The 15,197-nt window shown below is 34.3% G+C and overlaps 1 protein-coding gene and 1 long non-coding RNA gene across 2 annotated transcripts; one reads left to right on the plus strand and one right to left on the minus strand.

The window, feature by feature from the left end:
• Positions 1-2,801: 2,801 nt before the first annotated feature.
• Positions 2,802-6,266, plus strand: LOC104223328 (uncharacterized). Its single transcript, XR_011407494.1, has 2 exons — positions 2,802-3,013; positions 5,633-6,266. It is a non-coding gene; the product is annotated as an uncharacterized lncRNA (long non-coding RNA).
• Positions 6,267-11,526: 5,260 nt separating this feature from the next.
• On the minus strand, positions 11,527-12,123 carry LOC104223329 (agamous-like MADS-box protein AGL92). The gene has a single exon (XM_009774751.2). The coding sequence runs from the start codon at positions 12,121-12,123 to the stop codon at positions 11,527-11,529; it is 597 nt and encodes a 198-aa protein (XP_009773053.1).
• Between the last annotated feature and the right edge of the window lie 3,074 nt (positions 12,124-15,197).

Raw genomic sequence — 15,197 nt, forward strand, 5'->3', positions numbered from 1 at the left:
TGCCATAACATTTCGATATCTCATCAGTTTAGCACTACATGAAAAGCTTGAAATACATCTAATGGATGTAGTTACAGCTTATCTGTACGGTTCACTTGATAATGAAATTTATATGAAAATTCCTGAAGGATTTAAAATGCCTGAAGCAAAATCTCAGGAAATGTATTCAATCAGATTACAAAGATCTTTGTACGGTTTAAAGCAATCTGGGCGCATGTGGTATAATCGCCTTAGTGAATATTTGCTGAAAGAAGGTTACATAAATGATGTTATTTGTCCATGTATTTTTATAAAGAAAATGGCATCAGAATTTGTTATACTTGCTGTTTATGTTGATGACATAAATCTTGTTGGAACTCCAGAAGAGCTCCAAAAGGCAATTGAATATCTTAAGAAAGAATTTGAGATGAAAGATCTTGGAAAGACAAAACTTTGTCTTGGTCTGCAAATTGAACATTTAGCAGACGGGATCTTTATCCATCAATCTGCCTATACAGAAAGGGTCTTAAAACGCTTTTACATGGACAAAGCGCACCCATTGAGTACACCAATGGTTGTTCGATCACTTGAAGTGAATAAGGATTTGTTCCGACCTCCAGAAGAGGACGAGGAACTCCTTGGTCCCGAAGTACCCTATCTCAGTGCAATTGGTGCACTAATGTATCTTGCTAATGCTACAAGGCCTGACATAGCATTCTCTGTTAATTTACTAGCAAGATATAGTTCTTCTCCTACACGAAGACATTGGAACGGGATTAAGCATATATTGCGATATTTAAAGGGAACTCTTGATATGGGTTTGTTTTATGCTAACAAAGATAGTGCAGACCTTGTTGGTTATGCAGATGCAGGTTATTTATCTGATCCCCATAAAGCTCGATCTCAAACCGGCTACGTATTTACATATGGAGGTACTATCATATCATGGCGCTCCACAAAGCAATCTATTGTTGCTACTTCTTCAAATCACGCTGAGATAATAGCTATTCATGAAGCAAGTAGGGAATGCGTATGGTTGAGATCAATAATTCATTTTATTCGAGAAAAATGTGGTTTGGAATGTGAGAAAAGACCCACAATTTTATACGAAGACAATGCTGCATGCATAGCCCAATTGAAGGGAGGATTTATAAAAGGAGATAGAACGAAGCACATTTCACCAAAATTATTCTACACACACGATCTTCAGAAAAATGGTGACATTGATGTGCAACAAATCCGTTCAAGTGATAATCCAGCAGATTTATTCACTAAATCTTTGCCAACTTCAACTTTTGAGAAGATGATATACAAGATTGGAATGCGGAGACTCAAATATTTGAAACAAGGTTTTCATCAGGGGAGTAAAATACGCGATGCACTCTTTTTCCCTTACTAAGGTTTTTTCCCATGGGGTTTTCCTTATAAGGTTTTTAATGAGGCACCTAACAATGCGTATTACTAAATATGTGTACTCTTTTTCCTTCACTAGAATTTTTTTTCCCACGTGGTTTTTCCTAGTGAGGTTTTAATGAGACACATGATCTTTTAATGAACATCCAAGGGGGAGTGTTATAAATATATTATATTATGGATGTTCATTTAGTACTCCGTTGTAAATAAGCTTCCTGAAGAAGCTTATCCATATGGGACTCCACCGTAAATATGTTTATCTATTTAGTACTATATTGGAAATAAGCTTCCTGAAGAAGCTTATCACTTCGGTACCCGGTTATGGATAAACATTACCCCCAGTATAAGTTTATCCATACCGGGTATAATAGGCTTATCTTTTCAGTACCCAGTTATGGATAAACATTACCCCCGGTAAAAGATTATCCATACCGGGTATAATAAGCTTATCCATTCAGTACTCCGTTATGGATAAATATTGCTCTCAGTAGAAGATTATCCATATCTGGTATAGCAGCAACTTACACAACAGCTTGTAGCAGCTTACACAACAGCTTGTAGTAGCAGCTTACACAGCAGCTTATAGTAGATTACACTGCAGCTTGTAGTAGCAGCTTACACAGCAGCTTGTAGTAGCAGCTTACGGAGCAGCTTCCTTTCTTCTATAAATAGAAGAGATTTCAGTTCATTATGTACTTCAGTTTGAATTCGAATAATATATCAGTTTCTCTATATACTTGTCTTTACTTTATAGTCTTTATTTTATAACAAATTAAAAATTTAGAAACTTGTAAATAAGATTTACTGTAGAATTAATGTCACTATATAAGGAAATGATGAAGCTTTATTACAAATTTAAAAGGTTAGGAAATAAGTACAAGGAAATAATGACGTTTTTAAAAGTTACTTCTAATTACAATTTTATTAAGCATGCACTGCATTTACGAAGGATAAAAAATTAATTAACATCTTAAACTATCAAATAAGTTTACATATACCTTTTATTTTGATAGTTGAAAAGAAAATTCCATTTCAGTGATGAATTAAACTATAAATATTGATATTATTGAATTTGTCTTTATACAATTTTGACTTTTCTAAGAAAATCTTGAATCTTTTAAAAAAAATGTATTTCTCATCCATAATTAGAGAAATTAGAATAACATGAAGTAGGAGAGTGGTCACTTTTTTTTGGGATATTTTTCATTAGTTATCATGTTTATTTGTAAGAAATAAACTACATAATATAGAAGAAACATTAAATACCTTCGTTTAAAGCTTAACTAGCATTAAACTAATCCTGTAATGATAAATTTAATAAATTCAATTTGACAGAAATAACTATATCAATGACTACGATATATTATTGATTTTGTAGCCAATTTACCCCCCTCTTCTTTTACATTTGAACGAAATTATAAATCGCATTTGAGGACTTGTAATTGGGCAGCGAATGCGACCTATATAGATCGCAGTTAAAATACGACTTATAAATCGCATCGGCGAATGCGACTTATAACTGGAATTTTTCCTAACCTCCTGGACATTTGAACTTGGGATTCGACTTCATCTGACGCTTAGCTTCTCTCGTCCGACCCTCGGCCTCCGGCGAATTCGACTGGTAAATTACTCTCTCTCTCTCTCTCATTAGTATTTGAAACCGAAAAATCCTCAGTGATTTTTGAAAAGTTAATAATTTTGTGCCGATATTGTTCAATAAATTTTGGTACTACCAATATTTCCAAATTCAATCGCCTTCACTGTTTCGGTAAAAATTTGCTACTGTTGGTACTATTGAATAATGAATGTTGGCTTTGCTTTCTGCACATTTTTCAGTTTTATTTGTCCAATTGTGGTTCATGTCCTAGAGTTTTTATTTTTTTATTTTTTGAGTGATGCATTGAACACTAGAAGTATACAAACCTAGAATCAGCTTTGGCCATTTTAGGACTCAAATTTAAACGTTTTTGACATAATTTTGTTCTTTTTGCACTAATCGTGGTTCCTTTTTATGATATAGTGTTCTTAAATGTGAACAATGAAAAATTGCTACTGGCTCCATGGTTGAAGCGGAAAGCAAGAAATGAAGTGCACGATTCACGACATTAAAAAAGTAGGGAACATTCATGAATTAAGTAATATAATGATAAAAAATGGCGATTAAAATAACTAATTTTCGGTGTGGAATAAACTGTAATGCCGATATTAATCTAACTCCTCAATGTTGAAATTCAAAGAATCGGCTGTTTCTCGTTAGATCATTTTGTGCATCATTGTTTGAAGCGCACACTTTTATGAAGCTTCATGGCTTCACCCATGAAGCGATAACCCCTTGCTTTGCATGGTTTTATCGCTTTAAGCAACAAAGGGATGGCTTTTAATAACATTGGACTTTATGATGAAACTCGTGTGATGTTTTAATTCACCATTGTCTTTCCTCCACTTTTTACTTTATTTTCTAGTTGCATTTTACATTTGAATGCTATACAACCATTATCATTTTATAGATTCTGTGCACATGTGATGCACAACTAGACATACTTCAATAAGTTGCTAGGTTAATCAACTCTCTATATATTGAAATTTGAAAGGAATGTTCAAACTCTTCTCTGCTTTGCTCTTTCTTTTCAATTATTTTTTCCTAATTCCCATTAGTTCTGTACTAGTTTTAGGGATTTTGATGTTTCTGCTCTCTACGTCCCCTACAGTGGTTTCAGACTCGATATAAAGTTTAAGACGTAAACTTATATTTTATGTTAGTAGCCGGAAGAAAATATGAAAATGATGGTAGAAAAGTTAGTTTGGTAGACAAAACATTACATTGAAGTTCAAATTGTAGTACTTAAATGAATGTTAATTCTCAAAAGTTGAAAGTAGTTAGAATATTATTATGATTAGAATGGTATCAAAAATTTTGAGATGTCTAAATGAAAGAAATACCGTATAAGTTGGAATTGACGGAGTTTATCTTTTGCATCTTTCTTTCCATTCTAGTCTTGTCCCAAAGTTTTGTGTTCTTATCAACAGATAGGTATTCTGAATCAATAACTATTTATTGAGGTGCTCAGGATTCAGGAGAAAGTATAGCTAAGTATAGAAAAAAGTTGAAAGTGATCAACATTTTAGGAAACATTGGAACAATCAGCCGTCCAAGTTAAAAGATGAGCAATATAGACATGTTATTCACAGGTACTGAACCTTGAGTCTTATAACCGATTTACTCTTAGTAACCTATTACTTTAACTTACATAAGCTCCAGATCTAGCCAGCTGAAAGGATTATAGAGGAAGATATTCATTACATTAAAGGAAGTAACGTACTCTTTTTTTTGTCATTTCCTTGATGGATAAGATGTGGCAATTGAAGATAAAGCTACGAGATGCATACAAAAGGAAAAAAAATTATATGAAAGCATTGATGTAGAAAAAGTTTTGTAAAAGCATGATCCTCTAAGAAGATACCCAGTCTTCTATGAAATAGTTATCACAGTGTAGAGGTGCTCCAAAAATTTACAAGGAACACAAATTTCTTAATTCAAACGTCATTGATTTCCCTCTTCGGCTCTTCTTACGTAGTCCATTGAAGTGCCTGCATCCAATGCTCTACGTACTCGTCCTTTCCTCATGAGTTACCATCATGAGATAATTTCTGTAATATTGGCAGGCATTACCCATTCAACTCCAGTCCTGTTCCACAATATAGACCATAACCGATAAACCAGGCAATAAAATTCTATTATCTTCTGGTCTTGCAAGTTTCTTCTGATATTGTTTCTGCAGAAGTCCCCCTTCCTACTCCCCATATATTTGAGCAACTGCTTCCTTTTCCTAGCAGAATATGGCATCTCCCCTGCCATCTTTGTCTCCAAAATCTAATCCTGGTGTCTATGGAAATTCTTTGTTTCACATATTTGTAATGCCTCTTTTGAAAAATGGACCTTCAGCCTAATGTATATAATGATATATGGTGAATATTGTTCTAATGTATATAATGATTTGGTGGTATTTGCTAAGTCAGCCTTTGGGCATCTCTGTGCACTTATTATTTATCTTTTCTGTTGCTTTGAAAGTGACGCCGTTTTTACAATCCAAACTGTATTTGCTGGAAATTTGGCTGAACCAAAATATGTTGGATTATCAGATTCTGTTATAATAGAAAGGGTTTTAGGCAGTCTTGCCAAGTTTGGATTCCACTACCTTATTTCAAGTGGTATTTAACAACTAACATCTCACTGTTCCAGGTTTTCTTCTCCAATAAAGTATTCCAACATTTGACATGCTTGGTGAGCATCCATGAGTTCTCAAAGCGCTAATTCAGTTGAAGACATTTTTCACTCGTCACTGAATCTAGAGGACACTCATTACAAGGAAGGCTACTCCCAAGGGTATTCGGATGGCCTAGCCTCTGGTAAAGATGAAGGCAACCAGGTGGGACTCAAAACTGGGTTCGAAGTAGGCGAAGAATTGGGGTTTTACAGAGGTTGTATTGATGTTTGGACTGCTGCAATCGCAGCAGAGCCAACCTGTTTCTCATCCCGAGTGCAGAAAGGCATCAAACAGATGGATGAATTGCTTTGTAAGTATCCCTTCTCAGACCCAGAGAACGAGTCCGCCACTGAGATTACTGACTCCTTGAGATTGAAATTTAAAGCTATTTGTGCAACGCTGAGCATTAGACTGGAGTACGATGGGTACCCCAAAGCCTCTGGGGTCGAGAAGTCTGGATTCTAATTGGTTATCAATGGTCTGATCAGGTACTTTCCTTGTAGACAAAATATAAATTTGCATTAAGGTGGTTAAAAACTGACATTAATTTAAATATCAGTGTTGAAAAGATTCCTGCCGGAAGGTATATGTATATGCTAGCTTTATATATGGCTCCCTGTCATGTTGTGTCCTTATATATCTATATATTTTACACACACAAAAAAAATTTCGCCGTTGAACTACAAACTTGTATACTTTTAGATCAGATATTTATGGAAAGATACTTTCAACGGTTGTAGGATAACTAAAATAAAAGATTTCTAATCAAATAAATAGGTTTGGCAGCCTCTTTCTCCCTCCATTAAAAGAAGAAAATAATGTATGTTAGTAGTTGTGTCAACTCTATACTTGGTCGATAAATGCTTACATAATTGGTAAAAAACTATGTTCACTATTATCAGTTGCTTTGCTATATGTTTTTTGATAAGGAAAAAATATAGCACATCAACTGATAATAGCTATCATAGTTCTTTACCAATTAGTTGTTGTGCTCTAAAACTTTGATAGAAAGTGACTAATTCCAATCATGGGCTTGTTGGATGGTCGTTGTGGTGAAGAGGGTCATTTATAGTTGGACCTATTTTTGCTGAATCTTCCTCCATTCGCATAGCTATAGATGATAATTGGGATAATCTCATGGATGGTCTCTCATCTTTCTTCTTTATTGCACCATAGTCACCAAACTATTTTTGTAATGAAAAAGTCACTCAACCTTATCCAAGTATCACACAAAGTCACTAATTGCTACAAAAATGCTCACTCAACTTTGCGTAAGTATTATAGAAAGTCACTAGAAGGAAACAACGATGACATGGTGATAGTGGACATAATATTATTTCTATGATACTTAGGCAAAAATGAGTGTCTTTTTGGTTACAAAAGAAATACTTATTACCTCTTGTGATACTTAGACAAAGATGAGTGACTTTTTCGTTACAAAATTAGTTTAATAACTTTTGTGCAATAAAGTAAAAGTTAAGTGAGCATTAGTGAAATTAGACTGATGAATCCCCATTACTGACCGTTCCGTCTTGCCATTTGATTGTTGAACAAGGACTAAATTCCGAATTAGTTGGCTCGACTATACAGACTCTTTATATGCATCCCATTCTGTTTAGGTCTAATACAAATAAACAAGAAGTATTTTATTCTCTTGCTGCTAAATCCAAAGAAAAAGATGTAGAAGAAAGAAAGAAAGCAATCATTATCAAAGACCCCAGTAGTAAGAATCTTGAGTACTTTTCTTTCTTTTGTTTTTCCTGAAAACCAATGTTCAAAGTATTAAATATTGGAGGTTGTACATCTATAAAAAGCATTTTCCTTCTTGAAAATTAATAGTGATAGGTGATGGCCAAGGATTAAGGCTAGGGTCAAGAGGTGGTACATTCAAGCTCTAGTAGATAGTGATGTTTGTAAGCATTAACGATCTATTATTTGTGAAAGCATTAATTATCTGATAGTGTAAATAGATCACTAAAGACATCACATTTCTGGAAAAGCACATTTTACTTCATTATATTGACCCTGATATGCGAAACTTGTTGAGTATCGGATTTGTCGGCTACAAGTTAGGTTTCCTTGCTAGTCTTGCGCACCTCCTGTAAAATAAATACATCGAGATACTTAACTAGAAAACGATATTTCACTTCTTGAAAATAAGTAGTATAAGTGATTGTCTAGGCATAAGATTAGGATCAGGATATTGTGCTTGAACTCTAGTACATAAGTGATTATTCGAGTTAAGAGTATGGTTTTAAGACGGTGCATTCGAGCTCTTTGTAGATACTTTCTAGGATTATGATTACGGTTTAGAGGAAGTGCATTTAAGTTCTAGTAAGATATTTAAGTCATCATCTACAGTTATGGTTAGTAAGATACATGGATTTCTAGGTTCTAGGTGGGGGTTAAGCGGTGGTGCATTTAATCCGGTTTGTTAAGTGATTTTCTAGGGTTAGAGTTAGGAGATATTGCATCAAAGCTTTAGTACAAAAACGGTTCTCTAAGGTTAGTGCGAGGGTTAAGACATAGATCTATAGTAAATAAGTGATCTACTTTAGCCTAGGATCAGGAGGTGTTGTATTCAATCTCTTGTAAATAAATGACTTCCTATTTAGGGTTATGGTTACTCGGTTAGTAGGAGACAACTGGGCTTGAAAATGCATGATATATGCTTGGTAAGTGTTTTAAATGATGATTTCTATGATTATCGGTGAGAAAGTCTATGTGGGAATGAGCATATGCATGGGAACTAAACAATAAATGTATTTTGAGATGGTAAATTTGCTATAAACTTTCATATAAGTTCTATGACATGTAAGTCATTAATAATGCATGTATGATTAGTCCAAATGCTGTAAGCGTTTTCAACATCCGTAATGCATGATTGCATGTAATTACGTTAGCATCATAAACAGGTTATGGACCATCTGGTGCTTGCACAGTTTGGTTAGAGCTTTAGGCAACTTTCAGCCGTTGTTGACTGTCTTTTGCCCATACAATGAGTTTATGGTGTGAGCTTAAGTAGCTATGGACTGTTAGGTGCTCGCATAGTTTGCTAAGCTATGATGTAAAGTATACGAGTTATCCATGACTTCACGAGATATACAAGCATCGTGATTATTGCATATGTTGATTCTTATAAAACACTTGTACCAACTCTTAGAGGTGGCTCCATGGGTGCCAATTAAATTTCTTACTCCATTTATATTCATGCCCTACAGATTCAGTCGTCCCTCTTGACGCTTCAAGTTGTATACACCACTCCATTTGCTTCTACCGGCCAACCCCCCCCCCCACCCACCCACCCACCCACCATTGTGTGGTGGCATTTTAAATTATTCTAATTCTTTATGCATAGGTGGGTTACATCCCGCACAGTTGATGTATTTTGATACACTCTTAGAGGCTCCTCGACTCTATTTGTGAGTCCATGTACATGCTTTTGGTTTTGTTTGTATTGCAATGTCCCTTGCTCATTTTTTTTTTTAATGTCCCTCTAGATTTAGATTACCTTTAAAGTTTTAAAGACGAACACAAATTACCTACAAGCAATGGAATATAATGGATCCGAATGAAATAGATATAGAGGATTCGTATAGTCAGCCTTACCTAGTTTGGGATTGATGTATAGTGATTGCCAAACCCAGATCATTTCTATTAGCAGCCAGTCTTTGTAAATCATTGGTCCTTGATCAATTCTTCCACATTATCGGTGGATCTAAGATTTTAGGTTTATGGATTCTGAATTACAACTCTTTTTGCTTACTGCATTCATGATAGATTATTTATACATATTAAGTGTATTTTTTAATACAAATACGGTGCTTGCCCCAAAGCTATTGGATGCACGTAACTTGTATTGTGGCTCTGTGCCCCTGTTCCATTAAACTTGTTGATGGGGTGCCAACATGAAAATCGCTACTTTGATCTAAAATATTCTCAGTTGGTGACTTTAAATTAGAGGCAGAAGTGGAGTCCGGATTTGAAACTTATGAGTTCGGGATTTTAAATCTTTTAAGTTACTAGGTTCTAAATTAATACTTTGTTCTTGAACCGAGGGTCTTTTGGAAACAACCTCCCTTCTCTCCGAGGTAGGGGTAAGCTCTGCGGACACTCTACCCTCCCCAGACCCCACTTCTTGGAAACTCACTGGGTGGTGGTTGTTGTTGTTGTACATATTAATGAATTTTTTAAGAAAAATATTAGTTTGGACCAAAGCTACTGGGTTCGGCCGAACTCATAGGTTCTACTCTTCCTCCGCCCCTTATTAGGGGAGGAGGTGAAGGTTCAGAATTTTGATGTTGTTGATCAAGTTGTTTCTTCCTTTCATTAAGTTTTAGCCATTTTAAGAGTAGATAGCTTTAACAGACCTTTAGCTTGTCTAACATCAAGTTCATTGGTAATTCAAATATGTAAAAATTGCGGGGCGCCCTATTTGGTCGCCCCATTTAACCTATACCCATTTTTTTATAAAAAAGTTTTAACTTGTACCTACTTTTTAAACAACTTCAGCCCTCTTTTTTTAAAAAGTTTAACTCTGTTGATGCTACTATGAAACTTCAGTTCATGGGGATGATGTTGCCATAAGTATGTTTATCAAATTATTTAAAAATAAATTATAATAATTTTCTAAAGTAAGTACGTACTTGTATGTAAATATAAGTCCATTTCCTTTAATTCACATTCTATTATTTTTTTTTGGATTCAGCTTTGTACATTATCAATGCATTTTAACCTGTTGTGCTAAATCATTATCTAGTTTTTTTAAGTTACTAATTCTAATTATGATAAACTTATTATCTGTACAAAAAATCAATTACATGATAGCATAAAACATGCTGAAATTTAGCAAATATAAAACAAAACTTCAGCTAAAACATGTTGAAGTTCAACAAATAGAGAACAAAACTTCAGCTACTAGAATGCTTAAGTTCAACAATTACAAACAAAAACTTCAGCAAATAGAGAACAAAACTTCAGTTACTATGCTTAAGTTCGGCAATTACAAACAAAAACTTCAGCAAATAGAGAACAAAACTTCAGCTACTATGCTTAAGTTTAGCAATTACAAACAAAAACTTCAGCAAATAGAGAACAAAACTTTAGCTACTATGCTTAAGTTTAGCAATTACAAACAAAAACTTCAGCACACTTGGTTTAGCAATTTTTGCTACTTCAGGCCCGTTTACTAGAATGCTGAAGTTTTGCGTGATTGCCTTTGCTACTTCAGCCCCGTATGTTGAAGTTACGTGAAAAAGTAGGTACGTTTGCAACGTTTTTTGCAAAGCGGGCACAAGTTAAAACGTGACCCAAAAAGAGGGTATATATGCAAATGCCCCTTCAAATATCAACTAGAATTTCAGAAACCATATTTCAAAACTTCAATTTTTTTTCAAATAAAATACATGTTCAAACACAACTTCAACTTCCAAAAATTAATTTTCGACACAACTTTAATTTTTTTCCTCCAAGTTTCAACCAAATCTATGTTCAAATACAATACATTGATGTGTATTTTTTTTGTTGCACAAACGACTTAATGTATACAATACATAATAAACATTCTTTTAGATTTAAATTTGAAATAAAGTATTCATTGTAACAAATAAAGCTGAATTTTATAATGTGAAAAGAAATAAAATACGATTGAAAATGTGATTCAATAGTACTAGCACATCTTTCCAACATATATAATAACTTCCACATACCATTAAAACAAAAAGTACGATAACATGAACTAATAAACGATGCGCAACAAAGTAAGAAAAAACAACAAACGACAATAACTACGCCTTACTCCCAAACAAGTCGAGACACTACATAAGGAACAACACAAAAGATAAAGAAATAGAAATATTATGACGATAGATCAATCAATGTCATTGTAAAGTCCATCATTCTTCTCTCCCACCTCGTTGTCATGGCCTTCTATTGTTGGATTGGAACTCGAGGAAGTAGATGGACGCTGATCGTCAGAAGTCTGCTCTTGTTGATTGAGTTGTTTCTTCCTCTCATCGAGTTTAGCCATTATACGAGCAGAAAACTTTAACAAACCTTCGATTTGTGTAACATCAAGGTCACTGGTATTAATTTTTGCCTCGAAAAGTTGATTGAAGAGTATTTCCATTTCTTTCTCCTTATTTTTTCGTGCGATTTTTCTATTATTTTCTTCTTCAAGATCTTTGATTTTTTTTTCAAGATAGGTTTCATGTAAAACTAATTTCTTTGATCTTTCATACTCAGAATGACTTAAATACTCAGTAATTCTAACCATAGCCTCAGTTTCATCTGGCCAAACAATAGGAAAGGTTTCTCCTGGACAAAAAATAATTATTGTAATCATTACCTCACATAGAGTGGACAAATCCTTTGCCATTTTAAACAAAGTAGCAATTTTTCTTTTTTCTTTAGCTTTTCTCTGCCTTTCACTACAAACCTTAGTATTCTTAAGCCCCTCCTCACTCATGTTTTCTACACACACACAAAAGAGCACTATATTTGGGAGAAAAAAATATGAATGAATACTTAATTGTAGAGGTAGAAGAGAAGCAATGGGATTTATATAGATGTATAATGGGGCTTGTTAATACCATATAGTGAAATGATTTCAAGTAGATTTTGATAATATAGCGAATTTGGTAATAAAGATAATTTGGTTTTGGAATATTGGAAGAATATTTAAGTGTTTTCTTAAAATGGTTGAAAATTCAAGATTTAAACTAGATTTTCAGAAACCATATTCCATATTGCATAATTTGGAAAGTATTAAGATTGAAGGCTAGTTGGCTCACTAATAAAGTGAGAACAAGAGAAGCTAAATCTACTTCTTTTAATGTTTTTTGACAATGTATTAATGAATGATTTTCTTTTTTAGACATTTGAAGTAATCCCAATGGTAATATGTATGTAGTTATTATGACACTAGTTTTATGGTAAGCATTTTGTGCGTGTACTTATAACATGAAGCATTTTGTGTGTGTACTTATAACATGAATATATATGTTAAAAATTAATAAATATTATTAAATAATGTATTTGAGTTATACATTTTTTTAAAAAGTGTCAATTCTTGAAAATAATTAAAGTTTATCATATTTAACTAGATCAACAACGAAAAAATCCTGTCATAAAGAATATTTTAAGACATATAGTGCAAACACTAATAGGATAAAATTCTAAAATAAAATATTGATGGAAAACATAAATCCAATCAAACAACACATAAATTTAATCAATTTTGACCAATTTATAGCTTCTTCATTAGCGTCCCAAAATAATGTCATAATCAGTTTGAACACCATTACATATAGCCCTCACTAATTTACCAATATTTTAAGTGGACAAACTCTAATTAAATTTAAAGTTCACTATAAGCTAAAATCAAAATATTAATACATTTAATATAAGATAATTTTAACTAATTTATTTCAACCTAATGATTATATTGAGCTTTTCAAGCACATTCTTTTATTAGTTGGTATTAATAACATAAAAACCAATAAAAAGAGAAAAAATAATAACAGAGAACCGGTAATGGTGGTTCCATGTCTTAGAAATAAAAAGGCACCTTACGATATACTTTTACTTTTTAGAAAAACTCCTACCTAAATATCTTAAAGTTAGATCTTAACTTAAATTTCTTAGACTTTAGTTGTTGTTCTAAATGAAACCTAAAATAATTAAAAAAACATGTTACGTGCACAAAATAGTTTTAGCTGTAATCGGTTATAATTTAATAACAAAAAAGAAAAGAGTCCTAAAATAAAAAGGAGTTCAAACTATTATGTTGTAAAAGAACTTTACAAAATAATGTATTTTATTTTTGTTATATATTTTACAAATAAGGAAAGATATAATACACAAATTTAGTTGGTTTTGAAGGCTTAATTAAATGATTACTCATAAATATTAGGAAAATAATTAAATGACTATTTTTTTGTAACGACCTGGCCGGTCGTTTCGGGAGTTATAGCCCTGTTCCCCCATTTCCTGCTTCTACTGTGTTCTTCAGCTATATTATGATATACCGGGTTAGTTGATTCAAGTTTGGAGTGATTTCGGAGTGAATTGAGACACAATCTCTTAATTGAAAGCTTAAGTTGGAAAAAGTTGACCAGATATTGACTTATGTGTAAACGACTTCGGATTTGAATTTTGATGTTTTCGTTAGCTCCGTTAGGTGATTTTGGACTTGGGAGCGCATCCGGAATGTGATTGGGAGGTCCTTAGTAGAATTAGGCTTGAATTGGCGAAAGTTAGAATTTTGGCGATTTTGGCTGGCAGTGAAAATTTTGATATCGGGGTTGGACTGGATTTCCGGAAGTTGAAATAGTTTCATGGTGTCATTTCTGACTTGTGTGCAAAATTTGAGGTCATTCGGACGTGGTTTGGTAAGTTTCAGCATCGTTTGTGGAATTCGAAATTTTAGAAGTTCTTTAGGCTTGAATCCAGGTGTAATTTGGTGTTTTGATGTTGTTTTGAGTGATTTGAAGGTTCGACTAAGTTCATATGATGTTATAGATAGGTTGACATGTTTGGTTGTGGTCCTGAGGGACTCGGGGTGATTTCAGGTAGTTATCGGATTGTTTTGAATTGAAGAAGTGTAGCTGAAGCTGCTGTTTCTGGTGTGACCGCACCTGCGGAGGGGGAACGACAGGTGCGAGGCCGTAGAAGCGAAGGAGGAGTCGCAGGCGCGACTAAGGAAGACCTGGGCAGAGGACGTAGGTGCGATGGCATTCCCGCACCTGCAGTGGTCGCAGAAGCGGACCTAGGGGAGCAAGTGCGAGTTTGGACCGCAAAAACGAGATGGTTTCCGCACTTGCGGAAGGCACAGATATAGTATTGAAGCCGTAGGAGCAAGGTCAGGATTTTAAGTGAAATCCGCACCTATGATGGAATTTCCGCAGGTGCGACGTCGCAAAAGCGACAAATGGACCGCAGGTGCGGTATTGCTGGGCAGAAAAACACCAGCTCAAGAGTATGGTTAGACTCGTGAGCGAATGGGCTTTTGGGTTTTGCAACTTTTGTTGGATTTCGAGACGTGAGCCCGGGGTGGAGGGGTGTTTGAGTCGATTTCGGATTTTGACTCTAATTTGATAGTTTTATTGTGGAATTGACTCCTTTAGCCTATATTGATTGTATCGTATTACTATTGGCTAGATTCTGGACATTTGGAGTCCGATTTGAGAGGCACGAGCATTGTGGAGTAGGATTTGGCTTGGTTTGAGGTAAGTAACGCTTCCAAACTTGGTTATGAGGGTTCGAAACCCCAAACTATGTGCTATGTGATTAATATTGAGGTGACGCACATGCCAAGTGACGGACGTGCACCGTGAGAATTGTGACCTGGGTGATTCCATGGCACCGTTTAGTGACTCCATCCTGTTGATATCCATGTTTTTATTATGTGATAAAGTAGTCGAGCTGTAAATCATGTTTAGGTTTTATGCCAGTATTGTTGGGACCCTTAATGGTCGTTTCTTGCTGTCATCTCATTATTTTCATTAATATTCCGTACTCAATCATGTTCATGCATATTTA

This window comes from Nicotiana sylvestris, chromosome 5, assembly GCF_000393655.2.
Source record: "Nicotiana sylvestris chromosome 5, ASM39365v2, whole genome shotgun sequence".
NCBI lineage: Eukaryota > Viridiplantae > Streptophyta > Magnoliopsida > Solanales > Solanaceae > Nicotiana > Nicotiana sylvestris.

Bases quoted from the DNA above. Each gene is read 5' to 3' on its own strand.
- LOC104223329 (XM_009774751.2), bottom strand. From the start codon at position 12,123: ATGAGTGAGGAGGGGCTTAAGAATACTAAGGTTTGTAGTGAAAGGCAG.